Source organism: Microcebus murinus, chromosome 5 (genome assembly GCF_040939455.1).
Source record: "Microcebus murinus isolate Inina chromosome 5, M.murinus_Inina_mat1.0, whole genome shotgun sequence".
NCBI lineage: Eukaryota > Metazoa > Chordata > Mammalia > Primates > Cheirogaleidae > Microcebus > Microcebus murinus.
This window is the reverse complement of record NC_134108.1, coordinates 101,144,452-101,168,569: the sequence shown is the minus strand read 5'-3', so window position 1 is coordinate 101,168,569 and position 24,118 is coordinate 101,144,452. Positions and strand designations below refer to the sequence as shown.

General features: G+C 48.1%; 1 protein-coding gene and 1 pseudogene across 1 annotated transcript; one reads left to right on the top strand and one right to left on the bottom strand.

Annotated features, from left to right (window-relative positions):
• Nucleotides 1-287: 287 nt before the first annotated feature.
• RSPH9 (radial spoke head component 9) lies at nt 288-24,117 on the top strand. Its single transcript, XM_012773089.3, has 5 exons — nt 288-1,376; nt 5,231-5,396; nt 8,784-8,913; nt 9,550-9,696; nt 23,901-24,117. Exons 1-5 carry the CDS (start codon nt 1,150-1,152, stop codon nt 24,059-24,061), a joined length of 831 nt encoding a protein of 276 aa, XP_012628543.1. The 5' UTR covers nt 288-1,149; the 3' UTR covers nt 24,062-24,117.
• On the bottom strand, nt 11,654-14,356 carry LOC105875806 (nucleosome assembly protein 1-like 1 pseudogene; annotated as a pseudogene).
• Nucleotide 24,118: the final 1 nt, after the last annotated feature.

The following is a 24,118-nucleotide window of genomic DNA, read 5'->3' as shown; positions in this document are numbered from 1 at the left end:
TGGGGGAATTGTGAACAAGGACGATATAAATTGTTTTGAGATGACACATTAAGCCAGGTCAACTCCCTGAAATACTAATTTCAAAAGCCTTCATAAACAGCGCCTAGACGATAAAAATAAATTAGTCATTGGGGTAATTTAGACATTTCTCTATTGGTTTGGCATTGGGGCCCAATTCATTCTGATTTCATGAGTCCTCTTCAAAGAAATCCAGAGATGAAAAGATCAATTATTATAATAATATTAACAATAAAGCCCATCTCCTTCCCTGGCAACAGGCTTGCTGAGGAGCCTACTTATGTTTGTTCTTGGCTGGGGACTTAAGAGGTGAAGAAATAGTCTCTAGCCCAGGGAGTGAAGAGCCCCAGCTGCAGTGAGGTTCTAGCCTTTTATCTGTTGCTACCATTTGGATCAAATAGCAACAGTTGTGTGCAGTAGTTGATGGGAAAGTGTAGTCTGTAAATGTCTTTTGTACCCCTCTCCATGCCCTCCTTTTCCAAGGTGGCCTATACCTTGCCTCATTGCCTAGGTCTTCATTTGTCACTTAGAATAGTGCTATGGGAGGGGTTGATAAAAAAAAAAAGAGAGAGACACCTGATGAAGACCAAAGAGAATCGAATGGATGGACCTCATTCTGTAAGACTTGGCTTGGTGTGGGGGGCTGGTGGAGAGTGTCAGAATCTTAGACTTTTAGAGCCGGGAGGAATCTCAAAATTTTCACAGATAATTCCAAAGCCAAGAAGTGATGTGACAGGGGTGAAATAATACAATGCCATTGTCGGGGTCTTGTATTGTTTTTCTTTCTAAGCTCTCACTGCATTACATTGAGGACTCAATAAATGTCGACTATGAAAGGGCTCCAAGAAGAACCAAATATCCATGGAATTGGGCTGGGTTGGGACCTCCAACTCCACACAGTGGCCTACCTATAGTAGGAGAAACCAGGCCATCTCAAATTCCGGAAAGGAAGAGGGAGCGGCCTAGTGTGTGCCCTGGCTTTAGGAAGGGTTCCGTGGGAAGGAGAGCTGATCAGAAGGCAGTCGGAAGGGTGGAAGCCAGCTTCCTGCAGACGGAAAGGCGGGGCTTGGGTCTCCATGGAGACGGCTTCGCTTAGCAACCCAGTGGTCGTTGAGCAGAGCCGCTGGCCTGATGGACGCCGAGGGCCTCCTGCTGTCGCTGGAGCTGGCGTCGGGCAGTGGGCAAGGCCTCGGCCCGGACCGTCGGGCCTCGCTGCTCACTTCCCTTATGCTGGTTAAGCGCGACTACCGCTATGATCGGGTCCTTTTCTGGGGCCGCATCCTCGGCCTGGTCTCCGATTACTACATCGCACAGGGGGTGAGCGAGGATCAGCTCGCACCGCGCAAGACACTCTACAGGTGGAGGCGGCACCCGGGCTGGGGCGACGCCGCAGGAAGATGGGAGGGGCGGCCACCTGGAGGCAGGGGAGGGCTGGGCAGCGCGTAGAACTCCAAAGGGGCGGGGCTTGCGGGGTCCAGGAGGCCGGTGGGCGGGATCTGAGGCGGATGGAGTGGGATGGGTCTGAGGGGCGGGGCCTGGGGCGGAAACGGGAGGGTTGCGGAAAGGGGCGGGGCTGGGAAGTGTGAACTCGAGGCCAGAGCGGAGCCTGAATGGGCGGGGAAGCGAATGGGCGTGGTCCGAGAGGGCAGGGGTCTGGGAGGGCGCGTTGTCGGCCTGGGGTGCCAAGAGAAACTTAGATGCCGCCGGCTTTACAACAGAGGCAGGGACAGGAACGAAAGTGGAGCTAGGGGAAAGTTCCTGGAGGATGCAGATCTGGAGAAGAAGCCAGGTGCGAGCCAGGTGCTGGGCCTGGCATTCTGAAGGGCTCAGTTTGGAGAAGGGTCAGACGCCTGGAGGTGCCATGGTGCTCTTAGGAAGCAGGTCCTGAAGCATCTCTGATGGAGTTGTCGGCTACCATGCAGCAGTAGGCCTCTTGGAAGTAGAGAACGAATGCGGAATGGGGAAAGAAAGGGTGTAGAACTGGGGAGAATTCCCTGTACACTACCGTACAGGACTATCCATCCTCTTTTTGACTACTCCTGGCCATGGGGGAGCTTACAACCTTATAAAGCAGTCCATGCAGGCTACAGGTAATTAAAGTCCTCATTTATCTATCCATGTATCAACCCAACATTCACTGGATGCATCCTGTCGTAGACTTGAGGTTACAAAGATGGCTAAGACCGCACCTCTGTCTCCGAGTTATTCACATTCTAGGGAGGGGGTCAGATGTGTCACTCAGCAATTACAGCACAATGCAGTAAAACTAGAACAGAGGTGTACACAAAAAGGGACCAAGGTTGGCATTCTTCTAGAGAACAGCTGAGTAAGATCACTAGGGGAGTAACTTGCATTGAGTTCTGAAAGATGAGCAGCAGTTCTCCAGGCAGGTGTTGGGGAAAGGCATGCAAGTTAGAGGGAACAGTTCTACAAACTCTTGGTGTCTGGAGAAGGCCTGGAGTGTTTGGGAAACTAGCAGTAGGTAACGTGACAGTGGCAGTGTAGGGTGTTGTATAGGACCGAGGGGAGGCTGAGGGGTTTGAACTTTGTCCCAAGGCCATGGGGAGCTCCTGAGGGGCTTTAAGCAAGAAGAGCCTGCTCAGTCCGAGTGGGCAGAATGGCTTGGAAGTGCAGTGAGCACTTTGGATCCCTTGTGTCCAGATGAAGGGGCCTGAAAGGAATAGGTAGCTGAGGAAATGGAGAGGAGGGCATGGGTTGGAAAGATTTAAGTGGTAGAATTGGCAGGCCTTGTGACTGATTGAATGAGGGTGCTGGTAAAGGAGAGGTCAAGGCTGACCCCTCTTTCCAGCTTAGGCAGCTGAGTAAGTGGTGCCACTACTCACTGGGAGACACTTCAGGGAACAGGGCTAAGGCAGACATAGTGAATTTGGTGTGAGGTGCCTGGGGACGAGGTGTTAAGACGGTGTATTAAAGTACAGATCTGCTTTTATTATATAAGAAAAATAAATAAAAAAGTAAAATGAAAAGATAAAAAATTATAAATTATAAAAAAATTAAAATAAAAAAATTTCTAAAGACATGAACATTTTTATTATATAAGAAAAATAAATAGGCTGGGCACGGGGTGGCTCACGCCTGTAATCCTAGCACTCTGGGAGGGCCAGGCAGGCGGATCTCTCAAGGTCAGGAGTTCAAAACCAGCCTGAGCAAGAGCGAGACCTCATCTCTACTAAAAATAGAAAGAAATTAATTGGCCCACTAAAAATATATAGAAAAAAATTAGCCGGGCATAGTGGCACATGCCTGTAGTCCCAGCTACTCGGGAGGCTGAGACAGAAGGATGCCTTGAGCCCAGGAGTTTGAGGTTGCTGTGAGCTAGGTTGATGCCACAGCACTCTAGCCCAAGCAACAGAGTGAGACTCTGACTCAGAATAAATAAATTATTTAATTTAAAAAAAGTAAAATGAAAAGATAAAAATTTATAAATTATAAAAAAATTAAAAATGAAAATAAAGTACAGATTTGGAGTCCAGAAGAAAAAGTCAGACTAAAGATAGAGATTTGGGATTCATTTCATTTTATAAGTATTTGCTGAGCACCTACTATATGCTACTATGTACTAAGCATTGATTTGGGTACCAGGAATTCAGTGGCAAATGAAGTCCTCATCTTCATGGAGCTTACATTGTAGTGTGTGTTGGGGAGCAGGGAAGGGGAGACAGATAGATAAAAATACACATCTGTTATATGTCAGATGTGTTAAGTGCTAAGGGAGATAGAGAATACAGCGTGGAGTACTATTTTAAATAGGGTGCTCAGGGGTGGCCTCTCTGATAAGGTAACATTTGAGAAGACACCTGAAGTGACTGAGGGAGAGAGCTATGTGGATATCTGAATTTCAGACAAGTGCAGAGGCCCTGGGGCAGGTGTGTGCTTAGTGTGTTTGTGGAACCTCATAGAGACTAGTGTGGCTAGAGAAGAATTCGTGAGGGGCAGCATTGCAGGACATGAGATCAGAGAGGTAAAGAGTGGGAAACAATCTGCAGGGCCTTGTGGGGTGTTATAAGACTTGGCTGAATGGGAAGCCATTGGAGGTTCTGCATGGAGGACTGACATGATCTGAAGTTAGGTCTGAACAGTTGGGTGGAGACTAGTCTGAAGGGGAAGTAGATGTGGCAGCAGGAAGACCAACGAGGGGTCTACTACAATGTCTAGGCAGAGGGAATGGTGGCTTGGGCCAAGGTGGAAGCGGTGGCGGTGGTGAGAAGTGGTTGGATTCCGGGTACCAATGGCAGTAGCTGGGACTCTAGAAGGCAGGTGGATAAAACTGCAGAGAGAAAAGAGGGATGAGAATATTCCCTGGATATACTTAAGGCACTGGAGGAAGAAGAAGGGAGATATGAGAGGAAATAGAAATGGAGGTGCATCTATTGGCTGTTAGGTATCCTCAATAGCCTTCTCCCAAGCATGGTGGGGGCAGAAATCATGGTGCAGAGGGCTGAAGAGTGAAAGAGAGAGGGAGGAAAGGCTTCTGCAGGAGAAATTGTTCTGAGATTATTGTTCAGAGCTGGGGAAGAGAGAGGAAAGGATAGGAAAAGCATGGGACATGGATTTGAGGGCAGTCGTTTTAGCAGGCTGAGCAGCTTTTATGTTGAGATTGAACCAGTGGAGAGTAAAGGGCAGGAAGATGAGTAGAGACCAGGCTGGGGACTCAGGCCTGGAGGGTATTAGAGAAGAGTGGGCGGACCCCTCTCCTGGCGGGGAGTGAGAAAGAAGGGACCAGACAGGGCTCGGTGAGTGCTCCTGCAGACCTCAGCGGAGGAGAGATCCTTGAGCCAAGGCTGGGCTTCCTGAGAAATGGGAGGCAGTGGCTGTGCTGTTGGCTCAGTAGGCAGGCTGAGTATGAATTTAGAGGCCACCAAACCAGGGGTGCTCACAATTGAGTAAAATTCAGCTTTCAGAAACTCAGAATTCCAGGGTCTAGGTATTTAGGCAGACGATCATTTAATTTCAGCATATATGAAACTTTGTAACCTTTAAAAAAATAAAATTGCATTTCCATCATGTATGAGGGTGGGGTGCACCACGGGCCCTTAGGGATTCTTAGGGCCTTGAAACAGTGTTGGGAGGAAAGGTGGGAACTCCAACAGCTTCTCTTGGGCCTCACCCACTAGGGGGAGGGGAAGGTGGCGGGAAGAATTGGGTAGTGCCGGGAGTTGGAATCCAGGGACAGTGTGGATGTCGTTGGCAGCCTGAACTGCATGGAGTGGAGCCTCTTGCCCCCTGCCACAGAGGAGATGGTGGCGCAGACGGCTGTGGTGAAGGGCCGCTTCATGGGGGACCCCTCACATGAGTATGAACACACTGAGCTGCAGAAGGTGAACGAAGGTGAAAAGGTCTTTGAAGAAGAAGTAGTGGTGAGTGACCAGGAGGAGAGGGGGAGGAGGGCCTGAACAAAGAGGGCCTGGGCCGTACAAAACTCAGCCCAGTAGAAATTGTGGCAATGGCTACTATTATAGTGACCTTCACTACTGCCAAGCTGGGTATGGAGCACCTGGGTGTGCCAGGCACTGTGTACTGCGCCTGTATCATCTCTTTGAGTCTGTACACCTCTATGAAGTTGGTACGTTACTTTCCAGGTGGTAGAGAGGAGGACACTGAGGTTTTAGGGAGGTTAAGTGACTTGCCCAGGTGCACATCGCTCCTGAGCAGCCGTGAGAAGAGAGTGGAGGGGCAGCTCTTGTGGAAGCCTGGCTCTGGGGTGAGGGGCTGGGAAGAGTGAGGCTTGTGCTGCACTCTGGGGTCGGGGGATGTGCACAGGCTCTTATAATGTAGTATCAGTTTTCATTTTACTACATAATATACCCACATGGTTCAAAACTCAAAGGTTAACAAAAGGAATATAGTAAATTTTCCTCCCGTCTCTGTCTACCAGTCACACAGGTCCTCTTTCTGGGGGACATTAATGTAACTATTTTGCATGTGTAAGTGTGTGTGTGTGTGTGAGAGAGAGAGAGAGAGAGAGAGCACACACATATGTATGTGTATCCAAATCTTTCTAGTCCAAGTGCAGTCTGGATCAGAAGCAACGCCATGTCCTAGGAGTTAGAAATGCAGAATCTTGGGCCCCAGCATCAGAAATCTGCACTGTAACAATTATCTGTAGGAGTTTGAATTCACATTCAGGATGAGACATTCTGTGCAGGTACAAACCTTGGTAGACACCTTACCTATACACAGTCTCTTTTCACCTTAAAAAACAAACAAAATGAATGGCAGGGCACAGTGGCTCACGCCTGTAATCCTAGCACTCTGAGAGGCCGAGGCGGGATGCCTGTATGAACTCAGGAGTTTGAGACCAGCCTGAGCAAGAACAAGACCCCATCTCTACTGAAAATAGAAAAAATTAGCCGGGCATGGTGGAGCACACCTGTAGTCCCAGCTACTCGGGAGGCTGAGGCAGCAGGATTGCTTGAGCCCAGGAGTTTGAGGTTGCTGTGAGCTATGATGATGCCACAGCACTCTATTCAGAGCAATGGAGTGAGACTCTGTCTCAAAACAAAACAACTGTCAGCATGTCATACATACAGTTCTACACCTTGCTTTTTAAACTTAACAACGTATTTTGGAGATTTTTCTATATCAGTGCCTTAAAGAGCCTTCCCATTCTTTATACCATTGTGGGAGTATACCACAATAGCCAGTGTCTTATTCATGGAAATATAGGTTTCCAAGTTTTAGCTCTGACAAAGAGTGTCGTAATGAATGACCTCCTACAGACATCATTTTCAGTGTGTGCACTTTATCAGAAAGATCAATTCCTAGAAGTGGAATTACTAGGGCAACAAGTAAGGAGCCCAAGTGTTTTTCTTTTCTTTCTTTTTTTTTTTTTTTTTTTTGAGACAGAGTCTCGCTTTGTTGCCCAGGCTAGAGTGAATGCCGTGGGCTCAAGCAATCCTACTGCTTCAGCCTCCCGAGCAGCTGGGACTACAGGCATGTGCCACCACGCCCCGCTAATGTTTTCTATATATTTTTAGTTGGCCAATTAATTTCTTTCTATTTATAGTGGAGATGGGTCTCACTCTTGCTCAGGCTGGTTTCGAACTCCTGACCTTGAAGGCCTGCCTGGCCCTCTCAGAGGGCTAGGATTACAGGTATAAGCCACCACGCCTGGCCACGGAGCCCAAGTTTTACAACTAGACAAGCCCAGAATTTGAAACCCAGCCTCTGCACTTGAACCTGGTTGGTGCCAAAAGTCTGGGCCTAGGTCTGTGAGGCTCAGCTGCAACCCCTGTTCCCTCCCACCTGAAACACTTCATCTCCTGAGTTTTATTTTCTGTAAAACTGAGATATTTACTTTGCAGGCTTTGCAGATTACATGAGGTGACATATTCAAAGCTCCTGGCCTAGGCACTTACTATAGCTCGGTTTCCATCTCTCCTTTGTAAATCATTCAATTTGGCAGCTCAGGGGAAGTAGGTGGCTCAGTGATTCTGTGGAAGCCTCTGTTGGCATGTTTTCCTTGCCAAGTAGGCTTTTCCCCAGACATCTCTATGAAGTCCTTTTGTTCAAGGTTGTCCTTAATATTAATTGTTTTTTTTTTTTTCTTTAAAATAGAGATGGGTCTTGTTCTTGCTCAAGCTGGTCTCAAACTCCTGAGCTGTCCCACCTCGGCCTCCCGGAGTGCTAGGATTACAGGCATGAGTCACCTGTATTAATATTACAGGTTACAAGTAATATTAAGTGGGCCGGGCACCTAACATTAATTGTAACCAAATTTTATCTGTATAAAAAGGTAATAATATGGGGAAATGCCTGGGAAATAATGTTACACCAAAGAGCAGGATATGAAACAGTGTAAACTGTGACTCTAATTTTGCTTTAAATATAGGCATAGAAAAAGAGAGCAGAAGGAAATGTATCAATATGTTACCAGTGATTATCCTTAGGAGGTGGGATTATGAGTGGTTTTAATTCTCCTAGGTGTGTCTTTCTATATTATCCAACTATTTATTCTACAGTGAGCATAATTGCTTTTATATTTTAAAAAGGTGAAATAAGCATCATTTAAACTTGATGACTTGATGATGGGATGGTATGCTTCTGGAAGAGAACCTAAGAAACTGTTCATGGTGGTTATCCCCAGTGAGGGCCACTAGGGGGTTGGGGACTGGGGTGAGAGAAGGGCTGATTTTTTTTTTTTTTTTAAATATAGTTTTGAATATCATACCACCTGTATTTATCACCAATTAAAAAATAAATAAATAAAAAGGGCCGGGCGCTGTGGCTCACGCCTGTAATCCTAGCTCTTGGGAGGCCGAGGCGGGCGGATTGCTCAAGGTCAGGAGTTCAAAACCAGCCTGAGCAAGAGCGAGACCCCGTCTCTACTATAAATAGAAAGAAATTAATTGGCCAACTGATATATATATAAAAAAAAAATTAGCCGGGCATGGTGGCGCATGCCTGTAGTCCCAGCTACCCGGGAGGCTGAGGCAGAAGGATCACTCGAGCCCAGGAGTTTGAGGTTGCTGTGAGCTAGGCTGACGCCACGGCACTCACTCTAGCCTGGGCAACAAAGCGAGACTCTGTCTCAAAAAAAAAAAAAAAAAAAAAAAAAAAAATAAATAAATAAATAAATAAATAAATAAATAAATAAATAAAAAGAAAAAAGAAAGAAACAAAATCTGGATAGGAAGGGCTTGCCCAGTGTGGTCTTTGTGGCCCTGGTGTCTACACTGTGGTGACTTGGGTGAGATGGGCTGAATGGGCGCCCTGGCTGGAAGGCTCCTCTCCTGTTTCCTCAGATCCAGATCAAGGAAGAGACCCGCTTGGTGTCCGTCATCGACCAGATTGACAAGACTGTGGCCATCATCCCCCGGGGTGCCCTCTTCAAAACTCCTTTCGGACCCACCCATGTCAATCGGACCTTTGAAGGCGAGTTCTCTGGGGCCCCTCTCGAGGGCAGGAAGGGCAGGAAGGGCAGGAAGGGCAGGAAGGTGTCTCTTCCCAAGTGTAGTCAGACATATGTCTGGGAGTTTGAGGGAACCAGCCTACTTCCTTGCAGAAGGAGTAGCTGTGGCCCTATCACCTGGGAGAATGTGCCTGATGACCTGGAACCAGTGAGTCACTGGACCCTGACTCTCTTCTGCCTGAGGGGATGGGAGAGCACATGGTTGCTTGGTTCCTATGGCTTTACATGAGTGTAGGCCACCTGCCTTTCCCACCTCCCTTCTCCTTGGACTTTTTAAATTTTTTATTTTTAAAGAGATGAGTTTTCCCTATGTTGTCCAGGCTGGCCTCAAACTCCTGGCCTCAATCGATCCTCCTGCCTCAGCCTCCCAAGTAGCTGGAACTATAGGCACATGCCACCTTGCCTGGCCTCCATGGACTCTTGATTGCAGGATCCAGGCCAAGTTTGGACTGAGAAAACAGTAATCCCTCTCCTCCCTTCAGTTCTCTTGTCAGTGGTTGACCGAGTCCTTTGCAAGCCCCTCCATGTGATCCCAATACAGAGAGAAAGGGGCCTCTGGGTGTGGGGCTGACCATTTTCTTCCTGCCACCCCTTTCTAGGACTGTCCTTGTCTGAGGCCAAGAAGCTCAGTTCCTACTTCCACTTCAGAGAGCCTGTTGATCTGAAGAATAAGACCTTGCTTGAGAAGGCTGATCTGGACCCCTCCCTGGATTTCATGGACTCCTTGGAGCATGACATCCCCAAAGGTAAAAGTCTATTAACTCAAGGACATGGATCTGCCCCCAGGTCAGAGCAGTGGGCCATGCCACCTGCCATTCTCCTCTGAGACTGGAACCAAGGCCCTGGGTGGGAATTGGTGGTTCCCCATGGGTTCTTGAGGGTGGGGCTTCCCCAGCTCATAGTAGAAACTCGGTTAATATTTTCAAATGGCAAAAGGTAGGATTGTTTTCCATATGCTTCCATAGAAAGGAAATATCTCAGTGTCTCTTGATTTTCATAGCAGTGTTGAATGGAGACAGATTGGGAATCTTCTCCCAAACATCTGTGAGAACATCCCTGAAAATACCAGCCACATGCATCTCAACTCTTAGTTTTGGGGTTCTATACCAGACACATGCATCTCAACTCTTAGTTTTGGGGTTCTATCTGATGCTTGGCACATGGTATTCAATAAGTGGGTATTGGTTGGCTGAATAGTAAGCCACCTGCTAAGGAAATGAGTTCTGTACATTTGCTTTCTGTTACATGTGTGGTACTTTTTTTTTTTTTTGAGATGGAGTCTCACTCTGTTGCCTGGGCTAGATTGCCGTGGCAATCAGCCTAGCTCACAGCAACCTCAAACTCCCGGGCTCGAGTGATCCTTCTGCCTCAGCCTCCCGAGTAGCTGGGACTACAGGCATGCGCCACCATGCCTGGCTAATTTTTTCTATATATCTTTAGTTGGCCAATTAATTTCTTTCTATTTTTAGTAGAGGTGGGGTCTCACTCTTGCTCAGGCTGGCCTGGCCATGTGTGGTACTTTTTAATCTTAAAACACAGCTTCATGGGACTTCTTGTGCTGCAGGGCCCACCTGGCCCAGGCACAAACCCAGAAGTTGTTGGCAAGGCCACCAAGACCTCATTTCTTTCCCTTGAGCTTCACCAGTAGAGAAGAGCATGTCATAGGATGCTAACCCAAGACAGGTGCCAGGTTCTAGGTGATTGGGGGCCAAGCCCAAGGCACGGACTCAGTGCCCATCTTCTTTCCCTCCCATGTTGGGTGTTTCTGAGAACGAGAGGGATCTGATGATGAGGATGGCAACGATAATGACAATAATAATAACTAACTCATAAAAGTAGTGACACCACACCACTTACTGTGTGCCAGGCACTGTACTCAGCCCTTGCTGTGCCTTATCTTATTTTAGTCTTCACAGCTAGCCTATGAGGTGGATATTATTATTATTCCCATTTTACAGAAGAAGAAACAAAGGTTCTGAGAGTTAAACTCCAGGACACAGTAAGTGTTAGAGTGTTAGACTCCAGGACGATGGCATTAACTGCGGTGTCAAGTAGATGGTATTTCCTTTTAAACACCAGTGGGAATGACAGGACCATGGTCACCTCTCCCCCCCCCCCCCCCACTAGGGGAAACACTCCTGAGGAGCACCAAGCAGCACAGCTGGGCTGGAACTCAGGATGGGGGTGGGCTGGCAAGGGCTCTGGAATCAGACAGCCTGGGCTGGGATCCTGATTCAGCCACTCACTAGCTGTGTGACTTTGGGCAAGTCCCTCCAATTTCCTCGTGCCTCAGTTTCCTTGTTTCTAAAAGGGGGAGATTGGTATTTGTTATCTCATTAGGGTTGTTATGAGAATTATATGAGCTAACTCATACACACATACAAAGTACTTGCAACAGTGCCTAATACACAGTAAGGACTCGAATAAATATGAATATAGGTATACTTTGGAGCTATTATGGGTTTGGTTCCTGACCACTGCAATAAAGTGAGTACCACAATGAAGTGAATTGCACAAATTTTTTTTGGTTTCCCAGTGCATATAAAAGTTATGTGTACACTATTCTATAGTCTATTAAATATGAAATAGCATTATGTCTAAAGAAAAACTACATACCCTAATGAAAACATACTTCATTGCTAAAAATGCTAACAATCTTGTGAACATTTAGTGAGTCATATCTTTTTTTTTTTTAAAGTGTATTTGACAATTTTATTTTAGGCTGCAAAAAAAAAACAAAAACAAGCAAACAAACAACCAACAACAAAACACTTGAAATAGGCTTGACAAAAGATGTAAATTCATCCTTTCCAGGGAAGCAGAAGGCAGACCCTACCACAAAGAAAAGATACTTAGTTAATGGAAGTTAAATTTAAAAGTACAGTTAAATAATATCAGGCTAACTTTTGGAAAGCCTAGGTTTTATTCACCTCCCTGTGGTTCTAATAACTGTATTATGAGTTAAGTTTCTTTATAGTTAACTGTGTCACCTAAAATATGGAAATCCAGTAAGAACCTAATAGTTATTGGGTATGGTCTTACTGGAAATTATTTTTTTTTAATTTATTTTTTATTTTTGTTATTTTTTGAGACAGAGTCTCACTTTGTTGCCCAGGCTAGAGTGAGTGCCATGGCGTCAGCCTAGCTCACAGCAACCTCAAACTCCTGGGCTTAAGCAATCCTCCTGCCTCAGCCTCCCAAGTAGCTGGGACTACAGGCATGTGCCACCATGCCCGGCTAATTTTTTCTATATATGTATTAGTTGGCCAATTAATTTCTTTCTATTTATAGTAGAGACGGGGTCTTGCTCTTGCTCAGGCTGGTTTCCAACTCCTGACCTCAAGCAATCTGCCCGCCTCGGCCTCCCAGAGTGCTAGGATTACAGGCGTGAGCGACCGCGCCCGGCTGGAAATTCTTAACCATATAGTTGATTCACCAAATTTTTTTTTTTAATGATGAATTGCCTTAGTTTATGTCACTGCATTTCTATAACAAAATAATGAAAGGCACAGCCAATGCAAGCGGACTTAACCCCATGCAACAAACAGCTGAAGAAATACTTTGGTTCTTCGAGGAAAAAATTAGGGGAAAAATTTGTTTCATTTAATAGTTATTAATTTTAATAGCTGTACTCCAATAGCTATATGATGAAAACATTCCAGAAGAACTAAACTATGTATCAATGAATGAACACACGTGAAATAATTTGTGCCTTCAACATACCTGGCAGAAAAACCATAGTTAAAATGTTAGGTAGAACAAATTGGTCTTTAAATATCAGCTCCTGTTCTTTAAAAAAAAGTTACTGAGTCTACCAAGAAAATACAAAAACATAAGGGTGTGAGTAAACAATAGTTGTGTTTAGGCTATTACGGTGCAGATTATCCTCAAGGCCGCGTACATCCTGCTTCACTGCTGCTTGCACTCTGCTGGGTTTTGATCCTTCTTCGGGTCGTAGTCTGGATCATTTTCCTCATCTCCTTCTTCTTCCCCTTCCTCATCCGCTTCTTCACCTTCTTCATCATAATCATCGTCGTCATCTTCAGTAGCTTCTCCAGTGAGGTATAACACTGATCTTGGGATTGTACGTTCACGTAAAAAGTGGCCGGTTTCAGAGTCCGCGGCAGGGATAGCTTCGGCGCCATCTTCCAGATCCTCACTCTTAGGAACCTCAGGATGCGCAAAAAGACTGAAGAAAGAGTCATTGGAAACTGTCTCAGTCACAGTACGAACTGGCCCACGTCCCTTGTGTTTCTGCTTCTTCTTGATGGTTTTCAAAGTGACATTCTTTCCTTTTTCCCAGTCTATCTGGCACCCTGTACAGCCCATAATTTCTGGTCCATCAAAAGAAAAGGGATCAGAATCATCTGGTTCTGACCCCATCCTATATGTCTCTGTCAACACTTCATTTGTGAAATATTAATTGGGTTCAAAGTGAAATTCTAAGACAAAACTCACTGGCTGGCCGGCATCTGAAAACTTCACTTTAATTATCTTTCAAATGCTTCAGAATAGGTTCATCATGTTCCCGAACCATCTCACTGAGCAAGTCAACATTCTTCAAAACAGTCAACCAAAATTCAGGGATTCCTTTGGGATCTTCTTTTTCTTCATCCTTTTTTCTCCTCTTCAATCTTGTCCTTTTCTTTTAGCTCCTCAGAAATTTCGTCGTCTTCATCTGGTTTCCATTCACATTCTTCTTCCGTAGGTTCATAAACTGCATTAATAATCTCAAACCGCTTATCGAGTAGAGGCTGATAGGGAGCCCCATACTTCCTTTCAAGATCATGAACTTCCTCATAGAATTTGGCTTCTATCTGTGCACATTTAACTTGAAGGTTTTTGAGAACATTCACTCGCCTTTTAGCTACCCTAGGCAAGCTTTCAGTGTATCCTGTTGGTGTTTCTACCAGACCATCAAGTCCTTCTTGAAAGGCTGCAAGAATCTGAGGATTTCGCATCATCTGAACAGTCAGCTGACACGCTTTGATTTTTGTTTCTTCACCAGTTTCTTCTTCTACTTCTTCAACATCATCCAAATCTTGATCAAGTTCACACTGTTCTTTGTTGTCAATGTCTGCTGTGTTGTTAAGATCTCCAAATACCGGTAGGTAGTACGGGAACCAGGTGGCCCCAGCTGCCGCAGTGACTCTGGCAGTGACTCGGGGCAGCAGGGGGCAGTGACTCAGGGCAGCAGCTGCAGTGGGAGGAGCAGGAGGGGGCGCAGCTAGCGCTAAAAAAGCGTGAGTCATAATCTTTTTTCTACTAAGAGGGTCTTGCCTCAGTATTGATGGCTGCTGACCGGTCAGGGTGGTGGCTGCTGAAAATTGGGGTGGCTGTTGCAATTCTCAAATTAACACAACAGTCAAGTTTGCTGCGTCAATGGACTCATCCTTTCATGAAAGATTTCTCTGTGGCGTGAGATGCTAGTTGATAGCGTTTTACCCACAGTAGAACTTCTTTCAGAATTGGAGTCAGTCTTCTGAAACCCTGCGACTGCTTTATCAGCTAAGTTTATGTAATATGCTAAATCTTTTGTTGTCACTTCAACAATGTTCACAGCATCTCACCAGGAGTAGGTTCCACCTCAACAAACCACTTTCTTTGCTCATCCATAAGCAGCAGCTCCTCATCATTCAGTTTGATCATGAGATCGCAGCATTCAGTCACATCTTCAGGCTCCACCTCTAATTCTGGTTCTCTTGCTGTTTCCACGTCGGCAGCTCCTTCTCCCACTGAAGTCTTGAACCCCTCAAAGTCATGTATGAGGGTTAAAATCAACTTCATTCAAACTCCTGTTAATGGTGATATTGTGACCTCACCCCATGTTCAAATGTTTTTTTTTTTTTTTTGAGACAGAGTCTCACTCTGTTGCCTGGGCTAGAGTGCTGTGGCGTCAGCCTAGCTCACAGCAACCTCAAACTGCTGGGCTCAAGCGATCCTCCTGCCTCAGCCTCCTGAGCAGCTGGGACTACAGGCATGCACCACCATGCCTGGCTAATTTTTTATATATATATATATATTTTTTAAATTTTTTTATTATAAAATTTTTTCCTTTCCAGCCTGGATCTACATATATTTTAGTTAGCCAATTAATTTCTTTCTATTTTTAGTAGAGATGGGGTCTCACTCTTGCTCAGGCTGGTTTCAAACTCCTGACCTTGATCGATCCTCCCACCTCAGCCTCCCAGAGTGCTAGGATTACAGGCATGAGCCACCACGCCCGGCCCCAAATGTTCTTTTTTTTTTTTTTTTTTTGAGACAGAGTCTCGCTTTGTTGCCCAGGCTAGAGTGAGTGCCATGGCATCAGCCTAGCTCACAGCAACCTCAAACTCCTGGGCTCAAGCAATCCTCCTGCCTCAGCCTCCCGAGTAGCTGGGACTACAGGCATGCGCCACCATGCCCGGCTAATTTTTTTCTATATATATTAGTTGGCCAATTAATTTTTCTATTTATAGTAGAGACGGGGTCTCGCTCTTGCTCAGGTTGGTTTCGAACTCCTGAACTCAAACGATCCGCCCGGCTCGGCCTCCCAGAGAGCTAGGATTACAGGTGTGAGCCACCGCGCCCGGCCCCCAATGTTCTTAATAGTATCTAGAATGGTGAATCCTTTCCAGAGGGTTTTCAATTCACTTTGCCCAGATCCATCAGAGGATTCATTCACTGTCTATGGCAGCTATGGCCTTATGAAATGTCTTTCCTTCTCTTCTCTTCTCTTCTCTTCTCTTCTCTTCTCTTCTCTTCTCTTCTCTTCTCTTCTCTTCTCTTCTCTTCTCTTCTCTTCTCCTTTTCCTCCCTCCCTCCCTCCTTCCTTCCTCCTTTCCTCCCTCCCTCCCTCCCTCCCTCCCTCTCCTTCCTTCCTTCTTTCCTTCTTTCCTTCTTTTCTTTCTTTCTTTTTCTTTTCTTTTCTTTTCTTTTCTTTCTTTTCTTTTCTTTTCTTTTCTTTTCTTTTCTTCCTTTCCTTTCCTTTCCTTTCCTTTCCTTTCCTTTCCTTTCCTTTCTTTTCTTTTCTTTTCTCCCTTCCCTTCCCTTCCCTTCCCTTCCCTTCCCTTCCCTTCCCTTCCCTTCCCTTCCCTTCCCTTCCCTTCCCTTCCCTTCCCTTCCCTTCCCTTCCCTTCCCTTCCCTTCCCTTCCCTTCCCTTCCCTTCCCTTCCCTTCCCTTCCCTTCCCTTCCCTTCCCTTCCCTTCCCTTCCCTTCCCTTCCCTTCCTTTCCTTTCTTTTCTTTTCTTTTCTTTTCTTTCTCCTTTCCAGTAGTGAGGATGGGAGAAAGTAGTAGAACAAGGAGTTCAATCTGTAACTGACTGTGAACAATCAAGTGAGATAACTCACTACCGTCAGACCAGCCTGAAATGTATTTCTTGAACTTTTAACCTCAAGCGATCCTCTTGCCTTGGCCTCCCAAAGTGCTAGGATTATAGGCTTGAGCCACCAAGCCCAGCCTCAAAAATGTTTTCCTTTTTTATTTATTTATTTTTTTGAGACAGTCTGGCTCTGTTGCCCAGGCTAGAGTGCCGTGGCATCAGCCTAGCTCACAGCAGCCTCAAACTCTTGGGCTTAAGCGATCCTTCTGCCTCAGCCTCCCAAGTAGCTGGGACTACAGGCTTGTGCCACCATGCCTGGCTAATTTTTTTTTATATATATATATAGATATTTTTAGTTGTCCAACTAATTTATTTCTATTTTTAGTGGAGATGGGGTCTTGCTCTTGCTCAGGCTGGTTTTGAACTCCTGACATTGAGCAATCCTCCTGCCTTGGCCTCCCAGAGTGCTAGGATTATAGGCATGAGCCACCACGCCCAGCCAAACATGTATTTCTTAAATGGTAAGACTTAGAAGTTGAAATTACTCTTTGATCCATGGGCTGCAGAATGGGTGTTGTGATAGTAAGCATGAAAATAGCATTCATCTCCTTTTTTTTTTTTATTTTATTTTTTTTATTTTTATTTTTTTCTTTCGACAAAATACCCTCAGATTCTAGATTCATTTCCTTATACATCTCCATCAGAGGTCTTGGGTGACTAGATGTATTGCCAATGAACAGCAGTATTTTGAAAGGAATCTTTTTTTTTTTTTTTTTTTTTTTTTGAGACAGAGTCTCGCTTTGTTGCCTAGGCTAGAGTGAATGCCGTGGCGTCAGCCTAGCTCACAGCAACCTCAAACTCCTGGGCTCAAGCAATCCTGCTGCCTCAGCCTCCCAAGTGGCTGGGACTACAGGCATGGGCCACCATGCCCGGCTAATTTTTTCTATATATATTATTTGGCCAATTAATTTATTTCTATTTATAGTAGAGACAGGGTCTCACTCTTGCTCAGGCTGGTTTCGAACTCCTGACCTCAAGCAATCCGCCCGCCTCGGCCTCCCAGAGAGCTAGGATTACAGGCGTGAGCCACCACGCCCGGCCTTGAAAGGAATCTTATCTGTAGGTCTCAATGGTGGGCTTAAAATATTCATTAAACCATGTTCTACACAGATGGGCTGTCATCTAGGCTTTGCTGTTTCATTTATAAAGCACAGGCAGAGTTGAATTAGCATAATTCTTAAGGGCCCTAGGATTGTCATAATGGTAAATGAGCATAGGCTTCAACTTAAAGTCACAAGCTGTATTAGCCCTTAACAAGAGAGTCATCCTGTCCTTTGAAGTTTTGAAACCAAGCATTGACTTCTTTCCTCTTGGGCTATGAAAGTCCTAGATGGCATCTTCTTCCAATAGAAGGCTGCTTGTCTACATTGAAAACCTGTTGTTTAGTGTGGCCACCTTCATCAATGATCTTACCTAGATCTTGCTGAAGCTTCTACATCAGCACTTGCTGCTTCACCTTGTGCTTTTACGTTATGGAGATGGCCTTTTTCTTTAAACCTCATGAACTAACCTCTCTTAGCTTCAGACTTTTCTTTCACAGCTTCCTCACCTCTCTCAGCTTTCATGGGATTGAAGGACCTTGCTCTGGATTAGGCTTTGGCTTAAGGGAATGTTGTGGCCGGTTTGATCTTCTATCCAGACCACTAAAACTTTCTCCATATCGGCAATCAGGCTGTTTTGCTTTCTTATCATTCATGCATTCACTGGAGTAGCACTTTTAATTTCCTTCAAGAACTTTTCCTTTGCATTCACAACTTGGCTGTTTGGTGCAAGAGGCCTAGCTATCAGCCCATCTCAGCTTTTGACATGGCTTCTTCACTAAGCTTAATATTTCTAGCTTTTAATTTAAAGTGAGAAATGTGTGATTACTCCTTTCACTTGAACACTTAGAGGCCATTTTAGGGTTGTTAATTGGCCTAATTTCAATTTTGTTGTGTCTCAGGACATAGGGAGACCCGAGGAGTGGGGGATGGGGAAGTAGCTGGTCAGTGGAGCAGTCAGAACACACACAACACTTACGGAATAAGTCTGCTGTTTTATGAGGGTGCAGTTCACGTCACCCCAAAACAATTACAATAGTAACATCAGTGATCACTGATTACCATAACAGATATAATAATAATGAAAACGTTTGAAATTGTGAGAATTACCAAAGAGTGACACAGAGACACAAAGTGAGCACATGCTGTTGGAAAAATGGCACTGACAGACTAGCTTGATGCAGGATTGCTGCAAACCTTCAACTTGAAAAACATGCAGTTCTGCGAAGCACAGTAAAATGAGGTATGCCTGTAATTATTATTTTTAGGGGCAGAAAGTGCTTAGACATGAGCTGGGGCAAGCCTAGGGGGGCCTAGAAGGCAGGGCAGTGTGAGCTGCAGGGGCTCATGAGCAGGTCTGTGATAATGGGGCAGCAGTGCACAAGTGGGCGGAGAAGGGGCTGGGCAAGCCCGGGATCAGGAGGGCATTTCAGGGCTACTGTGGTACCCAGGTGCCAGGTGATGGTCCTCAGTGGGTAGGAGCTGCCACCAAAGAGTGGCTGTTCTGGCTTCCACCACAGAGGGACAAGTGAGTCAAGCCACCCTGAGCAGGGCCAGTCCTGCAATGACAGATAGGAGGGGCTTCTGGACCAGTGAGGCATTTATATGGATTTATAAGGGTTGGGACATTTCTCACCCATCAAACACAATTCTCAGACTCCCCTTATCTCCTCTGTTCCCAGCCTTGCCAGGAGCCAGAGGGAGCTGCATGTCCCTGTTGATAAAGGGAGCCAGGGGCGTGATAGTGATGGGACCCCAGTTCCAGGGCTTGAGGAGTTGGCCTACAGAAGTCTTCCTAATTCACCCAATCAGGGGCACCAGCCTCATGCCCTGACTTGGGGAGTGTCTGGGAAGCCATTCCCAGCCTTCTTGCATGCAGCTGGATGCTCCAGGGCTGGAGGATGAGCTGTCCCTCGTGTTGGGTGACAGGGCCTGGCCCAGCATCTTCTCTTCCCCCACGAAGCCTCATCCTCTGTGCAATGAGAGGGGTGAGGAGGGTCTTCTGTAGTCAAGACTGAAGCTGGCTAGATGGGGTGGGGCCCACACAGTCTTCCTAAAGGAACACCATCAGCCCTGTCTGCCTGCCATCTGGGCTGAAGGGGACTCAGAAGGCAGCTGTCTCTCCTTGCAGCAGGGGAAGTAAGATGTGGAGCTTTGGGGGTCTTCCTAAAGGCTGCTGGGGGCACCCTGATGTGTCCAGTCAGTTGGTGAATTCATTAGGCCTCTGGGAGGAATGGGATCTGGGCCTGGGAGAGGGCAAGGTGCAGTGGCCTGAGGCCCTAGGCATGCTGCCCTAATGGTGGGTCCCAGGCTGTGGCATCAACTGCTGGCTGCCCTTCCCAGCCTACGCCAGCATGGGGCTCTGTGCTGGCTGCTGGAGCACTGGGAGCTGAGCCAGCATTTCCTATGGGCATGGTCCTGAGGGCAGGGAGCCTCCTGGTCTTACCTGGAGAAACCTCTCTGCAGCCTCAGGGCCTTCAGAGCCTGCCAGATTTGGTCCAGAAAGCCTTCCAGACCCAGCTTTTGCTTATGAGGGTTTGGTGGGGGCCATGGTGTGGGGGTGGAAGTGTGGATGGTCAGGGGAGAGCAGACAGCCCTGATTTTTCTCCCAGACTCCCTTTCTCATCAGCCAGGGAAAGAGCAGGATGAGCTGCTGGGAGGCTACCCTGCCAGGCAGGCGGTGGCCAGGCCGGGCTGGGCTGCTAAGTGGGCCCAAAACCTCAAGGAAGAGTTCCTTGGGACACTAGGACTGGCTAGAGGGATGGGACTTGGCAGCTGTTTTCTACCCAGGTCGGATCATCGTTTCATTTTTAGATCTGAGGCAGTTGTTCAGGGTGACTTCGTGTCACCTCTGAGCAGGCGAGGTATGGTTAGGTTGGTGCAGTCCCTGGGACTTCTGCTCTCTGTGCCCATGGAGCAGGCCAGAGCTCATCAGCTTGTCTCTGGGCCAGCCTAAAGAGAGGAGGGGGAAGGATTTTGCTTGGGGACATTAATGTCCTCATGAGCTGTCATGCCATGCCCTGAGATCTCAGAGTTTTGTGGGAATGGGTAGCTTTGGGGGCCATGGTCTAGTTCAGGAGAGGCAGGACCATCCTCCTGGTGGATACAGGGCAATAACTAAGAGTTCTGCCATCTTGGGCTACAGCCAAGTGACATAGGTGGAACCCTAGGTCAGGAGGCCAGATTTCTAGGTAGTATTCCAACATTCAATACTTCTCAACCTTTCAATCCATCAGTAGATAGCCACTGAGCAGCTACGACATGCCAGGCACTTGCGATGCCCTCGGACAGGATGGACACCTCCTTTGCCTCACAGAAGCGTGAAGGTTTGGGATGAGCAAATGAAACAGAGAATGGGAAGGGGAAATATGAACTAGAAGGTGCCTTACAAATGTCCTGGGAAGCTGAGCGAGAGGACAGGAGGGCGGAGCTCCTCTCCTTGCTGCACTTTGGACTGGAGCAGAGGAACTGCGGAGTGCAGACAGACTCCGTCACAACCAAGTTCCCAGCAGCAATGCTCAGTTCAGGCAGCAGAGGGCAGCAAGGGGCCCACTTGCCTGGGAAGGGCCTCTGGAAGCTGGTGGTGGTTGTGATGAGGAAAGAGAAGGGGGTGGAGGGGCGAGCCAGACAGGAACATTGAGAGGGGTGGGGAACATGGTGTGCAGGTCAACCTTCCTTAGGGGTGTGTGTAGGTGGCTCTTCCTGCCCCAGTCCCTTGGGAACCTGGCTGATGAGTGCTCAGCCTTCCGGGCCAGGGGGCCTGGCGCCCTTCCCTCAATTTGGTAGGGGATTGGCACCAGGGGTGCTTCACTCTTCCTCCTCTGTCCCCATGCCTCTAGGGGGTTTAACTCTACCTTGTGACCCCAGTGGGGAATGGGGGTGGATCCCCCACTGGGAACTCATGGCCATTTTCTTTTGTGACAAAATTTTCTTTTGTGCCAATCTTAGAGGGTTTAAGCCACCTGTTGCCCCTGGACAGTCCAGATCCCCAGCCTGGCCCGCTCTCTCCCTCAGTCTTGATCTCAGAGCTTTGCTGCCTTTCCTCCTGGATGGCAGGAGAATTAATTAGAAGTATACCCTAGCCTGACATTTCCACACTAGCAAGGTGGGTGAGACCCCCAGGGCCAGGAAATCCAGGACTTTCGCCAATTGCAAGAGGCCCCCCTCCTGATTACCAGCTTGTGCTCTGCACACACTCAAAACACAGATTGTCTGGAGAACAGTGGCTGCAGGGGGCAGGAAGGGAGGTTTGGGGGGACTTGGGAGAGAACTGGAACACCAGGGCTGCAGGAGGCTTTTCTCCTGAGTCCTAGAGGAGGTGACGACAGCTGGCTGGGCTCAGCCTTTTCAACAATCGCAGAAGGAAAGACGGTGAAGGTGACAGCAAGTGCCTGGCTCCTCAGGTAGATGCTACGTGACTCATGGCACGTTCAGAATCTGTTGCCCAGGTGACCAGCTGAGCCAGGGACGATGAGAGGACTGGAGTGTGATAGGAACACGGGGGAGGGAAGGGGGGGCCCAGTGCCGTCTGGCTCCTCATGTGCTGCTGACGTACCCCACCAGCACCCTTCAGCCTGCTTGGCTGCTGGTGGGGGCACACTCTAGCACCCCTGCTGGTCACTCCTTGCTCTCTGGGTGGGAGCTCCTGCCCATGGGCCTGGGCCATCGTCCAAGACCCCACCCCCTCATCTACTGGAGGTGCAAGGTGGCCAAACCATAGCGCAAGCAGGCTGGTGTGAGGGCAGGTCAGGCCCCTGTCCTTGCTCAGGTGACTCAAAATGTTGGTGACAATGGACTGATGAGAAGGGTCTAGTTGGGTGGGTGGCCTCTAGGATTCCATTTTGTCCAGGGTAGCATCTGGCCCAGGGAGGCTGTGAGACACCCTACCTGGGTGGGCAGACAGGAATGAGGCAGAACCTGGCCTTAGTTCAAGGGGCTGTGATTATGGGCTTTAAGGGCAGGGAAGGACTATGTCTCTGCAGAAGCTGGCCCTAGATGCTGCTCTGGGCACTGGTGAGGTGACTAAGGGAGGGAATACCTGCCTGGCCCATGCATCTTGCCAAAGGCTGAGAGCAGTGTAGTAGGAACACTTTGTCAGCCCCACCTTCATCTCCCTCAGGCAATCTGTTTCCTAGAGATGTGTGACCAGAAAGGCAATGGGCCAGGGCCTCCTGAACTCTGAGGGCAGGTCTGCGAGGTAGAGTCTCAGATGCGCAAAGAGAAAAGCCAAGGGACAGGGCTCCAGCCAGCACCCTGGTCACACAGGGACTCTACTTGATGCTGTCCGGCAGGCAGCGTGGGCTGTGGGAGCTGACACAGGTCTACACTGTGGCTTCCATTTAATCATCCCATGCATATGTGGTGGCATTTGGTGCTGGCTACTGCAGTGCTAAGGTGAGCTCTGAGATGGCTTCTCCCTGGGCTGGGACAGAGGCAGCCGACCTACATGTTGCCACAAAACTCTGGTTTGGACCTGGGCAGGTGACTACATCCTGGGCAGGGCTGAGCTGCTGAGGGTCAGGGGTTCCAGGTAGTTGGGTTTCTCAGATGCAGGGTGGCCCCCAGTGGTGAAGACTGAGCTGTGAGGCAGTGGGGTGTGGACTGACCAGGGTGGGCCATGTTTGGAGGTGGCCTGAGGGAAGCTGGGGCAGGGGGAGCCAAGCAGCCGGGCTGAGCTGGCAGCCGATGAAGGCTTCGGAGCAGCTCTCCGTGCATGGCTGGCTGGTCCAACACCAAAACCTTCAAAGCATTTGCCTTTCTGGCTGGGCCGGGAGAGGCCTCAGTGCGCAGGGGAATAGAAGCCCCAGATCTGCATCCAGAGGCGATTTTCCCAGGCTCCTTCCTCCCACACAGTGGCTCCCTCCCTTGGTTCTGGAGCTGGATCAGGCCCTTTCAGCCAAGTCCTCATGGCTGCACAACTCAGCCCCAGGCTGGGCTGCTCCTGTCTGGGAGAGCAAAATCCAGGGCAGAACCCAGGACAGACAAAGGCTCATTAGCGGCAGCCCAAGTCCCCTACCGCTTAGGATGGCCCCCAGTCTACCAGCAGCCAAAAAGGGCCATTGACTGGGAGGCCTGAATCGGCCAAACTTCTATTTGAACCCCCGGTCGAGTATAATCCATCTCAGAGCAGAGGCTTCTGGGACTGAGGAAGAGAGAGCAAAAATGGCAAGTAGGTGCAAACCACACCAGGACTAAACATCACTGGTGGTTACCCCTGGTACCGGGTGAGAGGGCCTGGAGAGTCCCCCTAGCCCAGCCTAATTCCCCTCTGCCTGTGGCTTCAGCCTCTTCTGCCACTCAACCTTTAGCTAGACTTGCTGTCAGGAACAAAACTGACTGGTTTGATTTTCACCTCTTTTCATTTCCTTTGCCCTTCCTCTGGACATGGTTTTAACGAGCAGTGAAATAGCTAAAAGACAATCAGGAGGAGTAATTAAATTGTCTGCCCCTCCCCAGTGTAACCCAAGGAGCCAGTGGCCTCTGCAAAACCAGCAGGGCTTGGGCTCCAGCAGCACCCAGGCCTCACCTCCGGCCCATCTCCTCCCCAGGGTCCTGGAGCATCCAGATGGAGAGAGGCAATGCGTTGGTGGTGCTGCGCAGCCTGCTCTGGCCGGGCCTCACCTTCTACCATGCTCCCCGCACCAAGAACTATGGCTACATCTACGTGGGCACTGGTGAGAAGAACATAGACTTGCCCTTCATGCTATAGGATGGAGGCCAGCCTGGATATTTTTGTTTTCATAAATTTCAGTAAACTTGGCCTGTT

Excerpts from the sequence above, each read along its gene's own strand:
- RSPH9 (XM_012773089.3), top strand. The coding sequence starts at position 1,150 with ATGGACGCCGAGGGCCTCCTGCTGTCGCTGGAGCTGGCGTCGGGCAGT. Across the intron at positions 1,377-5,230 it reads CCGCGCAAGACACTCTACAG|CCTGAACTGCATGGAGTGGA; the intron begins GTGGAGGCGGCA and ends TGTCGTTGGCAG. Across the intron at positions 5,397-8,783 it reads TCTTTGAAGAAGAAGTAGTG|ATCCAGATCAAGGAAGAGAC; the intron begins GTGAGTGACCAG and ends CTGTTTCCTCAG.